The sequence below is a fragment of the Panulirus ornatus genome, chromosome 58 (genome assembly GCF_036320965.1).
Source record: "Panulirus ornatus isolate Po-2019 chromosome 58, ASM3632096v1, whole genome shotgun sequence".
Classification (NCBI taxonomy): Eukaryota; Metazoa; Arthropoda; class Malacostraca; order Decapoda; family Palinuridae; genus Panulirus; species Panulirus ornatus.
The window spans coordinates 3,983,818-4,006,644 of record NC_092281.1 but is presented as its reverse complement, the minus strand read 5'-3'; the positions used below and the strand labels follow the sequence as shown (position 1 = coordinate 4,006,644).

Here is a 22,827-nt window from a genome sequence, read left to right as displayed (position 1 = left end):
TTTCAAAACACCCTCTTCTGCTCTCTCAACCACGTTTCTTTTTATTTCCACACATCTCTCCTTTCCCTTACGTTACTTACTCGATCAAACCACCTCACACCACACATTGTCCTCAAACATCCATTTCCCGCACATCCATCCTCCTGCGCAAAACTTTTATCCATAGCCCACCCTTTGCAACCATACAACATTGTTGGAACCCCTATTCCTTTAAACATACCCAATTTTTTCTTTCCGAGATAATTTCTCGACTTCCACCATTTTTTTAAGGCCCCCAAAATTTTTTGCCCCCTCCCCCACCCTATGATCCACTTCCGCTTCCATGGGTTTCCCTCCGCCCGCAGATCCACTCCCCGAAAATTTAAAAAACTTCACTTTCCCCCAGTTTTTTTCCATTCAAACTCACCCCCCAATTGACTTGAAACCCCAACCCCCCACTGTACCTAATAACCTTGCTCTTATTCACATTTACTCTTAACTTTCTTCTTCCCCACACTTTACCAAACTCAATTTACCCCTTCCCGCAGTTTCTCACATGAATCAGCCACCACCTGTATCATCAGCAAAAAAACAACTGACTCACTTTCCCCAAACTCTCTCACCCCAACCCGACTTCATACTTCCCCTCTTTCCAAAAATCTTGCATTTACCCCCTTAAAAACCCCATCCATAAACAAATTAAAAAAACCTGGGGAAAATCAACACCCCTGCCCAAACCTACATTCCCCTGAGAACCAATCACTTTCCCTCTTCCCACACGTACACATTTTTTTTTTATTTCCAAATTAATGCATCAGCATGTCTTTTGCCAATGGCCCTCTTCAAACCTTCAGTAAGTATCACGATATCTTGGATTATTCTGACCATGAAAAATGAACATGACAGTACCAGGTACACGTATCAACATTTTACAAACAAAACTTGTCTACAAAACAAGACCTTCCGATAGAAAATACCAGGTCACTCGATTTTCATCTTATAATTTGAAAAAGCCTACCAAAACTCTGGTTATATATACAGTATACCATTATCAGGACCAAGTATTCACCTATTGGTCCCAAATGCTGAGAAACAGTTTTACAGAAATGTGTTGACTGATGATTTAAGTCAGTTCAAAATATCTTGATAATTCCAATAACAAGATTTGATAACTACCAAGTACAATGAAGAAATCTATTTCAACACCTTCAAAACTTCAATAAATGCCTACAGCATATTGAAACATATGCATTAACATAAAGAGTTAAAACAGCAATATTTTACAAATAGATTGAAAATGATTAGTGTGAAACAATTTAAAGCAAGAGATTGAAGGTATCCAAGCATTCAAACCCCCCTAAAGAAGCATGCACAGAGGAATATTACACTACATTCAGTAACTTAAAATATCTCTCTGATAAAATGCAGTTATTCTTCAACAAGATGCATTAAAAGTCCAACTGCATTACAATAACATCAGGAATCTGCTAAGAAACGTACTTCAGCCTTCATCATCTGAAAAGGTTTCTCAGTACACCAGTTAGTTCTTTATACATATACAGATCAAAGGCTGGCTACTCCAATACTAAACTCACAAGTTTCTTTTACTTTGGCAGAAAGTGTCATAATGGCAATATGAATTACACTTCTGGATGGAAGTATATCCCCTTAAAGTCTGGTGACCACTGTTGTACTTCTCCACATGCTTCCCTGTAAGATTGTAAGAATCCCAGAAGAATCTAGGAACCCATTTTAGAATTCTACTGATGGATCACAATGAAAATTCTGACACCACCGATAAGAAAAACATGCAGTTAGTTATTGGACCAATATCCTTTAGTAGAAGTCAGATGATTCGAGAGTCTTGCACTGCTTGGAGAGAGTGGCATACTGGCCATGGTTGGGACCCACAGAGTGACTGTGACTGTGAGTATGGTGGTGGTTGTGATGGTTGTCACTGCGCCCCATTGTACTTACTGTTGTTGGAGCTGACCCACTTCCTCCTCCCATGCTCCCCATTCCATCGCTGTGGTACAGACGACCATTTCTGCAACAGTGATGAATTTGCAATCAGAAAAATGTATGTTATTAAGACTAACGAATACTATCTGAAGATCAAATGGCTTTTACATAGAAATAAAGAATGCTGTTCTGTTAATGGTGACTTTCTTGATACCAGCTTTATTGTATAGTACATGGGATTTCTCCATTATTTTTATAAAAAGAAAAAAATTTCAATGAAATTTCATGAAACATGAAATGGTCACATCTGGTTTGTAAATTCAATGACAGCTTTTACATCATTAACCTTAAAAACTTTAAGATATTCATTTATAATTCTGAACTATATTCATCGTCAAAAGCATCCAAAATTTTATTTACATTCCTTACAATGATCTATCATTTTAATATGCTAAAAAAATATTTCAGCTGACATGTCATCAAGAGGCATATCATGTAACAAAACTTACTGAGAGGAAATTACAGTGCACAAATACTAAAACCACAAAAGCTTCGTGCACCCAACCTTTCACTGCTCCTATTTTAGGCAGATATTTCGGGTATTAGCATATCATGTTACTGGCAAGCTAAACTTCAAAATAATCATTCTTGATTATCATCACTGCTGATGAGAATTTCACCATTCTAATTAAGCAAGATACTAAGAATAAAAATATGTGGATGTGTATGCTGTCCACATCTGTGAGGTGATATGCTACTAAGGAAGATGGGTTAGCATATATATGTGGATCTAAACATGGAAAACGGTGACAAGCTCTGTGCATACCACAGTCAATAACAAACACCCTGCCAACCTTGTCTGGCCCTGGAATCAACCACAAGTTTGTGGATTGTGAAGATCATTGCCATTATACCATGATGCCCTAAACAGACAGTAAGATTTTGAAGATCTTTTTAGCAATTCTCATTAAGCACTATATGTTGCATAGTTACTACTTACGATAAAATCTACTATTAGCAAGGTATTTGTGTAACTGAAGAATTATTGAATTATTGAAAAATAATGTATAACTTAAAAAATTTACTAAAGCAAATATATGTATACAGTATGGTGAATCTGGTGAACACACACACATACACACACAAACCCAGCCCCAGGGTTTTCTCCAAGTTTTGACAAAAACAAGCATATCAACACCTGAAAAGGCCAAGGGCATGCCCTCTACAACTTTTTAAAAATCTAGGCTTGAAAAAAAAAATGCTTTCTGATGCATTTTCAGCATAAAAAGGATCATCAAGACTTTTTTCTTACTTTAATTCTAATAAAGGAGTCTTAACTGACCTATAATATGACTGAAACTGTTATTTTGGCCGATAGCCAGTTGTTAGGGAAAATCCTGCAAGTTTAACTTTTTTCCTTTCAACAAAAACTTGAGAAACATTGACCTTAGAATGAATGTTGCAGCAGTTTGTAAATAACAAGAATAACAATGTCAAATCATCAAAAAATAAATAAAAATTAGTAACATAACTAATCATCATTTCTGTTCAGTACAAGGTATGTAAAGCATTATCAGGGAATTGTATTAAGATTACACATATGACAGAAGTGAACTTTTATATATCAGACCAATAGAAACACCAAACTTACAATTTCTCAGTGATATGAAGAAAAGGATATATCATGCATGGAACACTCAAAGCTTCTTACAAGAAATGACAAGACTATAGGATTGTTTTAATAATATTGATAATAATGTATCTGAATACATAATGGGGGTTAACATATACATTCCATGAAGCATAATGTTAATGTGGGCAAATTTTCCCTTGCATTTACTATCAGGTGGGGCAACTTACTCAGGGAATCCATCAAGGTTTGCCGAGAGCAATTGAGAAAGGGGAAAATGAATAGCATCTTTTAGCTTATTTGTTGATAAGATACACAGAGGCACATGGTGAAAACAGTGAAGATAAGATGATGTGCCCAAAATAAAGCATTCTGAATGTTTACATATGTTCTTAATGTTCAAAAGTATATGTATGATTAAAATGTCAAAAGACTGATAATGTTTACAAGGGGTTTTCAATACTATCCAGTTTACCAACATACACTTACAAGCTTTTATTCAGTAATGAATGAAAATGAAGTAGGGCTTTGCTACAAAACACTCCTGATATCAATAAGCAGTATACTGCATAAGAATATTTAATTAAACGGAACCAGTTCCCTTCAGTTACAAACTACAGTTTGCACAAGGAATATAAAATGCCAACAACCCTACCACAATGTACTGAATTTCAATGGTACTTCAATATGGGGTAGAGGCTCTGATAAAAAAGTATTAATATGTTTCTTGAACTGAAAATTATCTACGAGTGCAAAGGCATGAATGTCATTAATATCCCTTCTATTTATACATAACTTATTCTATCACCAAGATGGAGAACCGACTGGTATGTCTATCTGTCATCATTACTCTATTCTTGATGTCATGGAATAGGTAAGGTACATACGGCTACTGAAAATCACCCACATATATCTTCAATCATCCCAAGTGTGTTAAAGTGAAACATGGATTTCCACACTTATAAAGTGTTCCTTACAGTTCACCCTGCACACTCAGTTGATTTGTTAAGACCAACTTTGCCTGCATAAGGTTACACTAAAAGTGAAAAAAGAACCTTTGGTAAGGCTTTATCATCAGATGTATAGTCTCGTTAAAGAACTTCTCACTCCAGAGGAGTCCAACATTCCCCTGCTACTGAAAGCAGCACAGCCTTGGAGCTGCAGAAGCTCCTGGAAAGGGTGTCTGGGGGCAATTACACATGAATGAAAAATTAACTAACCTTCCTATTCATATCAATTCCATACATGAAATACTTTCATTGCATCTAATCCTAAATCATTCTTCAACACTTTCATCAGAAGTATCCTTAGTATTAATCAATTCACAGTATATCTATCCATCTCTTCTGTGGTCTACTTCTCTTCCACATGTTCTATACTGTTTTATTATACATCTTCACCAACCTGTCATTTGGCAAACATTCTACATGACTATACCAACCTCAAAGACTAATCCATGTGCCTTCCTCATGAATTCTTCACACAATCGATCTAATCTTCAGTTTCATTTTTCATTTCATCTGCTTTCAGTTATGCAAGCTAGCCACATTTCATGCTTTCATTTTTTCATCAAACTCTGCCAATGTACACTTAACTATCACATCCATGCATTAGTTTATTTCTCCATGCAAGTTTCTTGCACAATCTACTCTTAAATTTTTTTCATTCACCAAAGACTTAATTACTCCTCCAATTTTTCTCTTTTACAAGACTATCTTCAACTTTAGCTTTCCCAATACCATCCTTATCATACCTTACTCACAAGTGCTGTATAAGTTATCCATAACTTTCTGTTCGTAACCTTGCAAACTAATACATACTGATCTTCCACCTCCTTCAAGAAAATGGCATTTATGTCACCTTTTAAAAACTCGGGTGGCTACATCCTATGTATAAAAGTTAATATATCTATGGTTCATATCTTTAAGAGCTAATCATGAAAAATGTTGTCCTGTGCATTACCTCATGGTCACATTCCATTATGGCTAATAAGATTATTTCTTTCCACTTTAAGAAGGTACATATCCCACTTCTCCACATGATAACAAAATTTCAGTGCAGGATGATGGTCACTAAACACTGGCCTATGATCAGAATTATGAGCAACTTACTTACCCAGGACAAATCAATCATCAGAGCTTCGAGTCGAGTTACTTCCTAACAAAAAACTGAAGTAATTATGGATTTATGTCAACACAAAACATGGTGTCATAAATATCAACAAGAACTCACATGGTGTCATGAAAAAAAAAGCAAATTATAAAAAAAGTTTTGATTTAAGAACATTTCTTCACTGAGCTGTTCCATCAATAATGAAAGCAAGAACCAAGAACCTTGCATTTGCAGCATATTGTTCTAAAAAAGCCATAAATTTGCTCTTCTTAGAAAATAGAAGAATAAGGATAGATTTTATCACAATCCTCAAGTTCATAAACCAGAGATCATTTCTTTAGGAAATGCAAACAGAAGTCATAATACATTAAGCAAGGAACTTGTCAGAAAAGATTTAAAGAAACACCTTTATGGTATCAGAGTTATGGATGAATAAAATAGGTTCCGTACAAATGATATAAGTATAGAAAATTATTTGATTGTTGAGAAAGTCCAAGATATGGACCCTCATGTTTAGAATCCTATCACTGTACTGTGTAACATAGGCAACTACAAATGTATCACCCCTATGAAATAAAACAGAGTTACTAATGAGCACATAATACTGCAACAATAACTACATGAAGTATGTGCTTTACCACAGCCTAATTACCCTCATTAACCACCACTTCACTCTCAAAATTTTCAAAGAAGAGATAAGGAGGGTATATGTACATGATTTTGTGAAACTGGAACTACAGAATGGCATTTCTGCCCAACCGACCACTCTCGCCACCACTTCACTCAGTGTTCAACAGTAAACAAACGTAGGACAGTAGGAGGCACAAGTATGTAATAAATGAAAGATCAGCACAATGGAAAAGAGCCTGCATCAAAATCTACTTTTATCAGTCTGTATCAGTAATAAAACTGGTAACTTTACTGGATTAGGTATTCTGGATCAAGAGAAGGTTTGATATCTTACAGACAAGCAAAATATTACAAGATGAAAGAAGTTGCCCTTTCCTGTAGTAAAACAATAACTTATGAAATCTATTCACCAAATCAAAGGATCCCAATTGCCAAACCCTAAAATTAAGCAATTTTTCTTTTCTAGCATAATATGGAATCATTTCAAATACAGTACTATGGTAATGTTGTTCAGTAACCACATTTTTCTTTTGACCTTATTGCCTTTCCTGCTTTAGTGGGGTAGCACCATGAACAAATGTACAGTGGCCTCCTTTGCACACACCTACTCTCTAGTGATCACATATATTTTACCAAGCCCACCAACCAGATCCAGGCTCTATGGAATATTCTAAAGTTTACCCTGACCACTTTATGTGGTCTAATTCAGCCTACTGGCAGGACAGCACACCACCAAATACCACGTTATTAAATTCATTCTATCCCATGCAAACCTATCATCCTCATGAATGTTTGGGCTCCATTACCTCAAAGCCTCTTTCACCTCATCCTTCCATCTTCTTGGTTTCCCCTCCCCCCTTTGTTCCCTCCACATCCCTCTTCACTCATCCTCAATTTTGCTTCTTCAGAGAAGAACTGATTTGTTCATGTAAGATTACAGAATCTGATAGTCAAGGTCACCATCCTTACAGAAGAGAGATAAGGAATTGCATTTCAGTTATGTAGAGAATGAAAATGACCAAAATGCCTTATCCAGTTCATTCATTTATAATTACCCAAGGGTCCTTTCCTATAAAAGTCCTAATATTACCCAGGTCCACTTTGCAGATGCTCCTGCTATCCAAGGATATGCTACTTTCAGCAGCAGGGGAATGTGGACTCCTTTGGACTGAGAAATTCTTAGATGAGACTGTACCCCAAATGACACAGCCTTACCAAGTGACTTTTCACTCGTGGAGTTGAGTCCAGTGACACCCCAAAATACCTTAAAGCAGAGATACGTTTACTCTCTTTTGCCAAGAAAATGAATGAACTGTTGGAATCTAGATGAATTCAGAATATTATTTTTTTTTTTTTTATTATACTTTGTCGCTGTCTCCCACGTTTGCGAGGTAGCACAAGGAAACAGACGAAAGAAATGGCCCAACCCCCCCCCCCCCCCATACACATGTATATACATACGTCCACACACGCAAATATACATACCTACACAGCTTTCCATAGTTTACCCCAGACGCTTCACATGCCTTGATTCAATCCACTGATAGCACGTCAACCCTGGTATACCACATCGCTCCAATTCACTCTATTCCTTGCCCTCCTTTCACCCTCCTGCATGTTCAGGCCCCGATCACACAAAATCTTTTTCACTCCATCTTTCCACCTCCAATTTGGTCTCCCTCTTCTCCTCGTTCCCTCCACCTCCGACACATATATCCTCTTGGTCAATCTTTCCTCACTCATTCTCTCCATGTGCCCAAACCACTTCAAAACACCCTCTTCTGCTCTCTCAACCACGTTCTTTTTATTTCCACACATCTCTCTTCCCCTTACGTTACTCACTCGATCAAACCACCTCACACCACACATTGTCCTCAAACATCTCATTTCCAGCACATCCATCCTCCTGCGCACAACTCTATCCATAGCCCACGCCTCGCAACCATACAACATTGTTGGAACCACTATTCCTTCAGACATGCCCATTTTTGCTTTCCGAGATAATGTTCTCGACTTCCACACATTCTTCAAGGCCCCCAGAATTTTCGCCCCCTCCCCCACCCTATGATCCACTTCCGCTTCCATGGTTCCATCTGCTGCCAGATCCACTCCCAGATATCTAAAACACTTCTTTTCCTCCAGTTTTTCTCCATTCAAACTCACCTCCCAATTGACTTGACCCTCAACCCTACTGTACCTAATAACCTTGCTCTTATTCACATTTACTCTTAACTTTCTTCTTCCACGCACTTTACCAAACTCAGTCACCAGCTTCTGCAGTTTCTCACATGAATCAGCCACCAGCGCTGTATCATCAGCGAACAACAACTGACTCACTTCCCTAGCTCTCTCATCCCCAACAGACTTCATACTTCATACTTGCCCCTCTTTCCAAAACTCTTGCATTTACCTCCCTAACAACTCCATCCATAAACAAATTAAACAACCATGGAGACATCACACACCCCTGCCGCAAACCTGCATTCACTGAGAACCAATCACTTTCCTCTCTTCCTACACGTACACATGCCTTACATCCTCGATAAAAACTTTTCACTGCTTCTAACAACTTTCCTCCCACACCATATATTCTTAATACCTTCCACAGAGCATCTCTATCAACTCTATCATGTGCCTTCTCCAGATCCATAAATGCTACATACAAATCCATTTGCTTTTCTAAGTATTTCTCACATACATTCTTCAAAGCAAACACCTGATCCACACATCCTCTACCACTTCTGAAACCACACTGCTCTTCCCCAATCTGATGCTCTGTACATGCCTTCACCCTCTCAATCAATTCAGAATAACCAATGTGAAAACCTCGATATTAGTTATAATATACATAATACTGCACAGGTTAATGTTAGGATGAAAATGTTCATTTACTTAATTTCAAACTGTAATTAAAAGGAATGATGAATCAATCTACAAAATTCACTATAGATAATCAATTATTTTACTGAGAAAAATTTAACTTTTCAGGATATTTATCCTAAATGAAAACTGACAAACCTTACGATGCTCTTATGGAGAGCAATTAAATTCCCCTCTAAAACAGTAAAATCTATTAAATGCTTCAAGAATCTACAACAAATTTCAAAAATAAGTTATCATTATTATTATCATTATCATTCTAATTATCATTATTATCATTATCATTATCATACATAATCGGTTTCCCGCAAAAACGAGGTAGCGCCTGAAACAGATGAAGAATGGCCCATCCACTCATACACACATACATACATATACATATCAACATATACATGTGCGTGCATGGTGCCATTGTGCAGGGGCAAAGGGGATAAGAGTGGGTGCTCAAATTACAGAGGTATAAGTTTGTTGAGTATTCCTGGTAAATTATATGGGAGGGTATTGATTGAGAGGGTGAAGGCATGTACAGAGCATCAGATTGGGGAAGAGCAGTGTGGTTTCAGAAGTGGTAGAGGATGTGTGGATCAGGTGTTTGCTTTGAAGAATGTATGTGAGAAATACTTAGAAAAGCAAATGGATTTGTATGTAGCATTTATGGATCTGGAGAAGGCATATGATAGAGTTGATAGAGATGCTCTGTGGAAGGTATGTGGGAGGCAAGTTGTTAGAAGCAGTGAAAAGTTTTTATCGAGGATGTAAGGCATGTGTACGTGTAGGAAGAGAGGAAAGTGATTGGTTCTCAGTGAATGTAGGTTTGCGGCAGGGGTGTGTGATGTCTCCATGGTTGTTTAATTTGTTTATGGATGGGGTTGTTAGGGAGGTAAATGCAAGAGTCTTGGAAAGAGGGGCAAGTATGAAGTCTGTTGGGGATGAGAGAGCTTGGGAAGTGAGTCAGTTGTTGTTCGCTGATGATACAGCGCTGGTGGCGGATTCATGTGAGAAACTGCAGAAGCTGGTGACGGAGTTTGGTAAAGTGTGTGGAAGAAGAAAGTTAAGAGTAAATGTGAATAAGAGCAAGGTTATTAGGTACAGTAGGGTTGAGGGTCAAGTCAATTGGGAGGTGAGTTTGAATGGAGAAAAACTGGAGGAAGTGAAGTGTTTTAGATATCTGGGAGTGGATCTGTCAGCGGATGGAACCATGGAAGTGGAAGTGGATCATAGGGTGGGGGAGGGGGCGAAAATTTTGGGAGCCTTGAAAAATGTGTGGAAGTCGAGAACATTATCCCGGAAAGCAAAAATGGGTATGTTTGAAGGAATAGTGGTTCCAACAATGTTGTATGGTTGCGAGGCATGGGCTATGGATAGAGTTGTTCGCAGGAGGATGGATGTGCTGGAAGTGAGATGTTTGAGGACAATGTGTGGTGTGAGGTGGTTTGATCGAGTAAGTAACGTAAGGGTAAGAGAGATGTTTGGAAATAAAAAGAGCGTGGTTGAGAGAGCAGAAGAGGGTGTTTTGAAATGGTTTGGGCACATGGAGAGAATGAGTGAGGAAAGATTGACCAAGAGGATATATGTGTCGGAGGTGGAGGGAACGAGGAGAAGAGGGAGACCGAATTGGAGGTGGAAAGATGGAGTGAAAAGGATTTTGTGTGATCGGGGCCTGAACATGCAGGAGGGTGAAAGGAGGGCAAGGAATAGAGTGAATTGGAGCGATGTGGTATACAGGGGTTGACGTGCTGTCAGTGGATTGAATCAGGGAATGTGAAGCGTCCGGGGTAAACCATGGAAAGCTGTGTAGGTATGTATATTTGCGTGTGTGGACGTGTGTATGTACATGTGTATGGGGGGGGTTGGGCCATTTCTTTCGTCTGTTTCCTTGCGCTACCTCGCAAACACGGGAGACAGCGACGAGGTATAAAAAAAAAAAAAAAATATACACATACACAGACATATACATATATACACATGTACATATTCATACTTGTCTGCCTTCATCCATTCCTGTCGCAACCCCACCCCACAGGAAACAGCATCGCTATCCCCCGCTTCAGTGAGGTAGTCCCAGGAAAACAGACAAAAAAGGCCACATTCGTTCATATTCACTCTCTAGCTGTTATGTGTGATGCACCGAAACCACAAACCTTTCCATGGTTTACTTCAGACATTTCATATGCCCTGGTACAGTCCACTGACAGCATGTCGACCCTGGTATACCACATTGTTCCAATTCACTCTATTCCTTGCACACCTCTCACCCTCCTGTATGTTCAAGCCCCGATTGCTCAAAATCTTTTTCACTCCATCTTTCCACCTCCAATTTGTTGTCCTGCTTCTTGATCCCTCCACTTTTGATACAAGTATCCTCTTTGTCAATCTTTCTTAAAAGTTTTGCATACAATGGAGTAAGCCCTGCCAGTAGCTTCGAGGTGAATGAGACATGTTTAACCAACCATCAGTTATGCTTACATGATTATGATAATCATCAATTTGTGACAATGCTTTTGGTCTCATATTTTTCCTTATTGCATGGATTTGTTTGTTATTTACATTTCTGTAAAACAATATGCAGTCGACCAAAAAGTACACCTCATACCAACACTAATATCTAAAGCAAGCTTTTTTAATGTTTAACCAACACTACCATTAAATAAAGTTGTTTGAAATGTGCACTACTGCTAGAATGTTAATGTTTACAACTGTAATAGATTTACTATCTTTAGCCTTACATTTTCTTTACATGGAATTATTTACGGGCAAGTGTACACTGTACACATCAAATAATAAATCTCACACCAACTTACCATTACAGCAAGATTTCTGGGATACAAACTACCACTAGCATATAATTGCTAATAATGGAAACTGGTATGATAGAAGCACAGTGAAGCCAAGAAGAGTGGTAGGGCCAAATAATGTGTGGAAAAGGTTGCTGTGCATCTAAAACCAAGAAACTTATCCTTTTTCTTTCATGCTTGTTTCAAGCTTCCAGTATTAGCAAGGTAGAATAGATGAAAGATAGGCTTCATTCGCTTACATAAATTCTCTTGCTGTCATGTGTAATGCCCAAAAGTCACAGCCCCCATCCACAACCTAGCCTTACAAACCTTTCTGTTGTTTCCCCCAACCGCCTCATATGCCCTGGTTCAGTCAACAGACAGTATGTCACCCCCTATATACCACATCACTCCCATTCATTCATCCTGTGCACACCTATCATTCTCCTGTGTATTCAGACCCCATGCAATCTAAGTCTTTTTCACTCCATTCTTTCATGTCCAATATGGCCTTCTCCTTTTTATCTCCTTCAACTCTTGACATATGTATCCTCTCTGTCAACCTCTCCTCACTCTCCACTTGTCCAAACCACTTCAGCAAACCCTCTTCACCTCTCTCAACCATACTCATGTTGTTGCAACACCTCTCTCTTATCCCGTGATTACTTAATCAAAACTCCTCACATCACATATTGTCCTCAAACATTTTATTTCCAACACATTCACCCTTTTCCATACATTCTTATCTATGGTCCATGCCTCACATCCATATGACATTGTTGGGACTTTATACCTGCAAAATAACCATTTTCACCCTCCCTCTCATACCACACATTCCTCAATACTTCCTGAACCTTTACCTCCTCACCAGCCTTATAAGTTTGCTTCCACGCTTCCATTTACTGCCATGTCCTTTCCTAGGTATCTAAACCACTTCATTTTTTCAAATTCTTCTCCAATCAAACTTATACCTCAACTAACCTGCCTCTGTGCACTGCTAAATCTAATGGCCTTGCATTTACTTCAACTATCTCCTTTTACACACACTCCCTAAACTCAGACACCAACCTCTGCAGTTTCTCACTCAAATCAACCATCACTGCCATTTTATTACTAAAAACAACTGACTCACTCCCCCCCTTGCCCCCACCCCTACTGATTGCATACCTGCCCTTCTCTCCAAGACCCATGCCTTTTCATTCATTTCCAACCCATTCATAAACAAATTAAACAGCCAAGGTGACATCATATATCTCTGACATAGTGATGACCTTCACCTGAAACCACTCATCCTCCTTTCTACTAACTTGCACATACACCTCATTCTCTTGATATAAACGTTGCATCTGATTTTCAAAAAAAAAAAAAATATTTGTAACAAATTCCACATATATTCTATATTAACTTTATCATATGCATTATCCAGATCCATATATGATACAAACAAATCTTTCTGTTACTCTAAATATTACTCCCACATTTTTCAAAGGAAACAACTGATCCACACATCCTTTAACAGTCCTGAAACCACGCTGTTCCTACCTAGTCAGATTCTCTGTGTAGGCTTTCACCCTCCACCATTCTTCTATACAACTTACCAGATACACGAAACAAACTTTTATTATGATCATTCTTATCATTTTTTATTATTATCTCTTTAACAAACTTATACATTTGTAATTCAAACACTCACCTTTGTCCTCTTTGCCTTCATATTCAACTGAAATACCATCCACTCCAGCCAACTTAACTCATTCCATCTGATGCATGGCTTTCATCACCGCTTCCCTCTTCAACAAACCAATTGTCATGACTCTCACTTCACATACCTCCCTGACCCAAACACTCTACATCAAGCATTCAACAGACCTTCAACCTCCATTTCTTCTTCCCCTCATCACTTTCTGTTATCACTTCCCAACCTGGGAGCCCCCATCCCCACCACCACCTAAAGTTCCCATTTGATCTCTTGTTTTTTCTCACACTATTAACCTCCTCCCAAAACATCCTCTTGTTCTCCTGAAGTTTGCTTGCTCACCCCATCTCTCATTTGTCCTCTTTTTCAGGCCCTGCACCTTCCTCTCAACACCCTGCTGCTATCTCTTGTACAACCCAATCACTTGCACTTCTTCCTTGTAAGTACTGCCCACAAACCTCTCTTTTCTCTATCACGAGTAACTTTATTTTGTCATCCCACTACTCACTACCCTTTCTCAACTGCTCACTCCTCCCCATTCTTCAACTACTCCCTTAACTTCATTTATGCTCACCTTTTGCCATTCTATACACAATCTCTTCTGGAATTTCTTTGCACAAGTCTCCTTTCCAATCTCACTTAATTTTGCCACACACTTCTCACTCATATTTTTCCTATTTTGTGGAAAAGCCTCTACAAATCTTCACCCTAGCCTACAACAGGTAATGATCAGACATCTTACTGGCTGCTCCTCATAACACATTCATAACTCGGAGTTTCTCTTCACATGCCTATCATCAAAAAGCCTGAAATTCAGTAATGCCCGTTTACCATTTTCCCTACTCATCCACATATACTTGTGTATGTCCCTCTTTTTAAACCAAGTACTCCCCAATCATCAGTCCTTTTTTCAGCACACATTCCACAAGCTCTTCACTGCTTCCATTCACCTTACTGAACACCCAATGTCCCTCAATCATATCCTCATCTGCCACACTATTCACTTCTGCATTGAATTATCCACCACTAATACCTAGTCCATTAAATCAAAATTGCTGACACACTCACTCAGCTGCTCCCAAAACTCTTGCTTCTCTTCATCATCCTTCTTGTTGCCAGGTACACTGGTACTAATAATCACTTATCTCTCACAATCCACTTACATTTCTATCAACAGCAATTTGGAGTGCACTACCTTATAGTCTTTCACTCATTCCCAAGTTTCCTGCTTCAGAAGTAACCCTACCCCTTTCTTCCAAGATCTTTCCCAATATCACCTCTCTCTCCTTCTCATCTTGGTTACATCTACACACATTCGACATACCAGCCTGATCCTTTGAGGAGGTTGACCACTCCTCACTTAGCTCTTTCTCTTCCACTTTACAAAAACTGAAAAACAAGAAGGGGAAGGTTTCCAGCCCCCCTACGCCTGCCCCTCTTAGTTGCCTTCTATGACACACAAGGATTTTCTGGGTAGAATTCTTTCCCCCAAATCCCCAGGAAATTGATCTATTTATCTATCTATATCTCTGATGCCTGTTACAATTGGAACTCCCTCAAAGGGGTGGCCATGGCAACAGAGTCTCCATAACTAAAGAATTCCAGTGCTGCTTCTTAGTTTTTGAAGCTTTGGATGCTTACTGCATCTAAAGCTCACTAGCTTAAAATTTCAGGAGGATGAACATTGAGGCATCCATCCATGAGAGTGCTAATACAAGCACTAACATTTTCCATAAAGTTGATGGCTACAACAGAGTTCAGAGATGCAATCAACACAAATATGTAATGTCACAATGGTATCTGTTCTAAGGAGGTTTGATGACTTTGCCTCAACTACTCCAAAGGTTTCGATGTTTGTTGTCCAGGTAGGGACAAACAGCATTATCAAAGGAAAACCAGAGAAAAGTTTAGCAAAGTACAGGGATATCATCTGTAAGTTCAAAGAGAGCTGTAGGAAGTTAGTTGTATTGCGACTGCTGCCCAGATATAAGGGAAATCCCTATACCCTCAGTAAAATCCTGGGGATAAACAGTAGAACTGAGGCTCTCTATAGGAAGGAGGAAAACATTTTTTGTACATATTTATGGGATCATTTTAGCCAAGAAAGAAGCCTCTTTGCCAAGGACAGACCACTTGAATGGAACAGGGAAATCTCATACTGGAAGAATGTTAGATGGGAATAATATGCTCTTTTTTTTTCCAATACACATAAACTAGTTAGATACTAAGAGCATAGGCAAACAAAAAGAGGGATTCATGAAAAGACTGAACATGGCAGGATAGGTAACCTTGAAGTCAGAGACCTGAAGCTGGATAGAAACAAGGAAGGTAGGGAACACCGTGGAATAAAACATTTAGTGGTCAGTTCACACGTAGTAATGGTCATTTTGCAGAAAGAGAAAACGGGAGAACACTACTAGATGTGTAAGCTAGTACTGCTGTTTAGGAATGGGGCAGGTCAAGGAAAAGCCAGAATGCAGCAGCATGAGATCAATTCCCAGGTGAAAGTAGGGAACAAGGCAGGTAGCAACCAGGATGGGAGAGTTCATTTGAGTTTATGGACAATGTTCATGTAGGCAGGCTCCCCATAGCCTCTGTTGCACATATACTTACCAAAAAAAAAACCAGTCTCAGTCATGTATTAGAATATTCTATGTTGCTAAATGGAGTATATGCAACAAATTTTTCAGAGCTAGAGAAAATAATGATAATTATAAAATTTCCTTGCTAAATATGCCATTTCTGGGTACACTATATTCAACAAACAGTGATAGAGGAAATAAAGTAGGCAGTGTTGTCTTATTCTTAGTATATTCTCATCTAAATTCTGCACTGAAAAACGTACTTGCTGTTGGAAATACTGACTTCAGTTTTGTACATTTTTTTTTTTTTTTATACTTTGTCGCTGTCTCCCGCGTTTGCGAGGTAGCGCAAGGAAACAGACGAAAGAAATGGCCCAAACCCCCCCCCCCCATACACATGTACATACACACGTCCACACACGCAAATATACATACCTACACAGCTTTCCATGGTTTACCCCAGACGCTTCACATGCCTTGATTCAATCCACTGACAGCACGTCAACCCCTGTATACCACATCGCTCCAATTCACTCTATTCCTTGCCCTCCTTTCACCCTCCTGCATGTTCAGGCCCCGATCACACAAAATCTTTTTCACTCCATCTTTCCACCTCCAATTTGGTCTCCCTCTTCTCCTCGTTCCCTCCACCTCCGACACATATATCCTCTTGGTCAATCTTTCCTCACTCATTCTCTCCATGTGCCCAAACCATTTCAAAACACCCTCTTCTGCTCTCTCAACCACGCTCTTTTTATTTCCACACATCTCTCTTACCCTTACGTTACTTACTCGATCAAACCACCTCACACCATACATATCAAAGATAAAGTTTTGAAAGAAAATAACAGACACCAGAAGTAGACAAAAGATTATATGATTAGATAGCAGAAACTACCTGTGAAAGCAATATGATCATAGGAGGAGATTTTAACATAACATTATATAAGAGGGGAGAATCCCTATCCAGTAGCTTAGGGCATGAGATTTACCTAAATCTGTCTGACAGTGCCCTAATACAATTGGTTGATAATTCGACATGCATCAAGAATATACTAAACTGAGCTAAGTTCAGTACAAGTGATCACCAGTGAATTACTTTTGGGTGAACTTTTAGATTTGCAAATCTTAAAGATCTTCGCATTGCTCTTGAAGGCAAAGTTGGAATGATATAAATGAAAGTAATATGGATGTAGCTTGGGAGAGTTTCAGTAAAACATTCAAAGCAGTGGAGGGATCATTTGTGCCGACTCTTAGTAGACAGTATTTTTCCAACATGAACCTAAAATGGTGGAATGATGACATACAGAAGTGTTTGTTGTCTAAGAAAGCAGCACATAAGTAGCTCAAGGAGACCAATAACCAGCCTGATAAAGCAAATTATGTCTGCATAGAAAAAATAAGACATATGTTAAAGTAAATGTCAGTATGAAGTGTAAGTTGCTGAAAATAGCCAAAGAATCCCAAAGGAGTTTTATGGGTATGTTACGAGCAAGACAGTCATCATACAGTCAACTGGCCCATTAGTAACTGAAAATGGAGATGTGGTTCATAACAATGAAGATATAGAAATGATTTTGAATGAAATTTTTTTTGCATCTGTATTTACAGGTGAAAATACTCTTCATGTCCTGAATGCAGCTCCAAGGATATAATTGTTGAAGATATAGTATCAGCACTAAATGAAATAAAGATGAATAAAACAGCAGGCCCAGATAAGATTTATCTGAGGACAATGAAAGAGGCAAAAATGAGGTAAGTAAACCTTTGACTATTCTCTTCTATAAATCACTTGCCATAGGGAAAGTACAAGAAGAATGGGGCCAATGTAACACCCATTTTCTAAAAAGGTAATAAATCACTGCTTGGACATTATTGTCCAATCAGCTTAATTAAAGTGGTTGGAAAATAGGTTAACTGGCCATAAACAAAGAGTTGTGTTTAATGATCAAGCCTCAGAATGGTTAAAGGTAACGACCAGTGTACTGCAAGGATCATTCCTAGGACCAGTTCTCTTTCTCATATATATATCAATGATACTGATAATGGGCTGAATTGTAAGGCATCAAAATTCACAGATGGCAATAGGATGGGAAACAAATGTACAACAGAAATTGAAGGTCTGAAGCTTCAAACAGATATAGACAAACTGATAGACAGGGCTCATAAGTGGCAAATGAATTAGGATATCAATAAGTGAAAAGCTTTATGTTAACTGTAAAAATGAGACGGTAAGCTTCAATGTGAATTCTGTTGAACTGCAAAAGGTAAATGCAGAAAAAGACTGGGGTGTAATAATCTCTGGTGATTTAAAGCCAGTTAAAAAGGTGAGCAAACTTCTTGAATTTATAGGTAGGGCAACTGAATTGAAGTCCACAGAAATTATCCTTACTCTTTACATATCACTTGTGCACCCCCATCGCAAATATTTTGTTCAGTTTTAGTCATCCTACTTGAGGAAAGACATGACAAAATGGAAAGAGTACAGAGACAAGCCACCAATATGATTCCCAGACTGAGAGCCAAGTAAATCACTTAAATCTGTTTAGTTTAGAAAAGAGAAGGTTATGGGGTGATGTGATACAGACACTTGAAATTATCAGTCTTCAACAATCTCTATATAACAAATTACATAGGGATAGATTTATGTGATTTCACTTGCAGTAATGGTTACAAACTTGTGGGCAAAGATCTTATCTCGAATTAGGCAAAATACCTTTTTCTCAATAGGATTGATAACATATGAAATGATTTACCAATTTGAGAGGTTGAAAGTAGTACCATAGATACTTTCAAGAATAAACCTGATAAACATTTCACTTCAGGTCCATATCTGGCATTATTTACGCCTTCCCAGCTACTTGAAAAGAAGATACATACGTATTTCTACTCTTACCACTCTGATCAATGATATTCAGGTCTCTTCCAATATCACAAGTGGCCTTGACCAGACCAATTGGTCTGTTGCTGGTTGACTTCCTTCATATAATTCCACTAATAATTGTTGCAATACACTGTGTACAGCATACAATAATGCTGCATTTTGCTTTGTGGATTCTCAACACTGCAAGAAGAGGTCCCATGAAGGGGGAGGCCATGGCCATGTCTCCCTCACTCATACCATCCGATTCATTCTTCCGTCATTTCTCTCCCTTCAGTACTCTTCTACACTCCCCTTGAAAACTTCATGTCTTGCACTTTTATTTTATATGCCCAAAACAACTCAAAGTATTACATTTCACCCATTCTAACCACTCCACAATTCATCACCTGCCATACCAAATCTCCCATGAATCCCCTGATTTCTTCCTTCATTCTATCTAGTCATACCACATGCTCCTCTCAGATAGCTCATTTCCAAATCCTGGATTCCTAACCCCTGAGACTCATGCCATGTCCATGTCTTGACTGCAAAGGTCGAGGTCACAAGAATCATGCTATACCTTAATCCTTTCTTCACTTCCTTACTTACACCTCTAACCTACATCATTCTATTAAGGGATCCAATGACTCTTCTGACCTGTACTGCTCTCTCCCTTATCTCCCCTTCTATATCACCAAACTTACTAACAATAACTCTTAAACTCTCAAATTCTCTCACTTCTTCCAGTCTTTTTAACTTCCACACCTATAACACTGTTTAATACATTTTCTTCTCTCACTCTATAGGGCTTTGCAAAATCTATACTTTAACTGTTTCCTTCCAAACACCATCACTTTACTTTCACTTGCATTTACCTTCAACTGCCTATACTTACAAAAATTATAAAACAGACTTACAACTCTCTGCAACTCCTCTTCACTCTCAACACAGTATCATCTGCAAACAGCCACCATACCTCACCTCCACACTCAGTCTCTGCACATCATTTCCCTAGTTTTCTTTTCATCTCTCTTGGAGATGTGAGGGCCTGGGAAGTGAGTCAGTCATTCTTCGCCAATGATACAGCTCTAGTGGTTGATTTGTGTGAGAAAGTGCAGAAGTTGGTGACAGAGTATGGAAAAGTGTGTGAAAGGAAAAAGTTGAGAGTAAATGGAAATAAGAGGAAGGGTTGAGGGACAAGTTAATTGGGATGAAAGTTTGAATGGAGAAAAATTGGAGGATGTGAAGTGTTTTAGATACATGGGAGTGGAAGCAGAAGTGAGTCACAGGGCAGCGGAAGGGGCGAAGGTTCTAGGAGCGATGAAGAATGTGTGGAAGGAGAGAATGTTACCTCGGGGAGCAAAAATTGGTATGTTTGAAGGAATAGTGGATCCAACAATGTTATAAGGTTGCAAGGCATGAGATATAGATAAAGTTGTACGGAGGAGGGTGTATGTGTTGGAAATGAAATGTATGAGGACAATCTGTGGTGTGAGGTGGTTTGAGTAAGTAATGAAAGGGTAAGAGAGATGTGTGTAAATAAAAAGAGAGTGGTTAGAGAGCAGAAGAGGGTGTGTTGAAACGGTTTGGACATATGGAGAGAATGAGTGAGGAAAGATTGAAAAGGATGATATATAAGTCAGAAATGAAGAGATCAAGGAGGAGCAGGAGAGCAAACTGGAGTGAAAAAGATTTTGAGCAATTGGGGCCTGAACATACAGGAGAGTGAGAGGCATGCAAGGAATAGCGCAAATTGGAACAATGTGGTATACCAAGGTCGACGTGCTGTCAATGGACTGAACCAGGGCATCTGAAGCATCTGTGGTAAACCATAGAAAGGTCCATGGGGCCTGGATGTGGATGGCGAGCTGTATTTTGGTGCATTACACATGACAGCTAGACACTGAGTGTGAACGAATGTGGCCTTTTTTTCTGTTTCCTGGTCCTACATCACTGAAGCAGGGGGAGCGATGCTGTTTCCAGCGGGGTGGGATAGCGTCAGGAATGGATGAAGGCAAGCAAGTATGAATATGTATGTGTGTGTATATGTATATTGAATATCCTTACCAACCAGTCAACAACAGTCACCCCCTTTTTTAATAAATTCCACTGCAATACCATCCAAACCTGCCGCCTTGCCAGCTTTCATCTTCAGCAAAGCTTGCACCACTTCTCTGTTTATCAAATCATTCTCCCTGACCCTCTCATTTCCCAAATCACCTCAACCAAAACACCCTATATCTTCCACTCTATCATCAAACACATTCAACAAACCTTCAAAATACTCACTCCATCTCCTTCTCACTTCACCACTACTAATTACTACCTCCCCATTAGCCCCCTTCACTGATGTTCCCATTTGTTCTCTTGTCTTATGCACTTTATATACCTCCTTCCAAAACATCTTTTTATTATCCCTAAAATTTAATGATACTCTCTCAACCCAACTCTCATTTGCCCTCTTTTTCACCTATTGCACCTTTCTCTTGAACTCCTGCCTCTTCCTTTTATACATCTCCCAGTCATTCACACTGCTTACCACAAAAATCGTCCAAATGCCTCTCCCTTTTCTTTCACTAACAATCTTACATCTTCATCCTACCACTCACTACACTTTCTAATCTTCCTACCTCCCATGCTTCTCATGCCAAAAACATCTTATGCACAAGCCATCACTGCTTCCCTGAATACATTCCATTCCTCCCCCACTTCCCTTACATCATTTGCTCTCACCTTTTTCCATTCTGCACTCAATCTCTCCTGGTACTTCTTCACACAAGTCTCCTTTCCAAGCTCACTTACCCTCATCACTCTCTTCACCCTAACATTCTCTCTTCTTTTCTGAAAACCTCTACAAATATTCACCTTCGCCTTCACAAGATAATGATCAGACATCCCTCCAGCTGCTCCTCTCAGCACATTAACATCCAAAAGTCTCTCATTCATGTGCCTATCAATTAACGCGTAATCCAATAATGCTCTCTAGCCTTCTCTCCTACTTACATACATATGCTTCCATATATCTTTAAACCAGGTATACCCAATCACTAGTCCTTTTTCAGCACAAATCTACAAGCTCTTCACCATTTCCATATACAACACCGAATACCCCATGTACACCAATTATAACCTCAACTGCCACATTACTCCCCTTTGCAATCATATCAACCATCACTATAACCCAGTCTCATGCATCAAAACTGCTAACAAAACACTTGCCTCTCATGATCTTTCTTCTCATGACCAGGTGCATAGATATCAATAATCACCCATCTCTCTCCATCCACTTTCAATTTTACCCATATCAATCTAGAGTTTACTTTCTTACACTCTATCACATACTCCCACAACTGCTTCAGGAGGAGTGCTACTCCTTCCTTTGCTCTTGTACTCTCATCAACCCCTGAATTTACTCCCAAAACATTCCCAAACCACTCTTCCCCTTTACCCTTGAGCTTCGTTTCAGACCCAAAATATCCATGATCTTTTCCTCAAACACACTACCTATCTCTCCTTTTTTCTCATCTTGGTTACATTCACAAATACTTAGACACCTCAATCTGAGCCTATGAGGAGGATAAGCACTCCCTCCATGACTCCTTCTGCTTTCATTTTTAGAAAGTTGAAATACAAGGAGTGGAGGGTTTCTAGCACCCCACTCCTGTCCCCTTTAGTCGCCTTAAATGACATGCGGGGAATACATGGGAAGTATTCTTTTC

At 39.0% G+C, this 22,827-nt stretch overlaps 1 protein-coding gene across 4 annotated transcripts in view; it reads right to left on the bottom strand.

Moving 5' to 3' along the window:
- Nucleotides 1-772: 772 nt before the first annotated feature.
- The window catches only part of tty (tweety), a 545,142-nt gene continuing 523,087 nt past the window's right edge, over nt 773-22,827 (bottom strand). For all 4 annotated transcript variants that reach the window (XM_071695811.1, XM_071695809.1, XM_071695810.1 and 1 more), the window contains one exon: nt 773-2,026. In XM_071695811.1, coding sequence (XP_071551912.1) covers nt 1,816-2,026 — 211 coding nt within the window. In that variant the 3' untranslated portion in view covers nt 773-1,815. The remainder of the gene's footprint in view (nt 2,027-22,827) is intronic.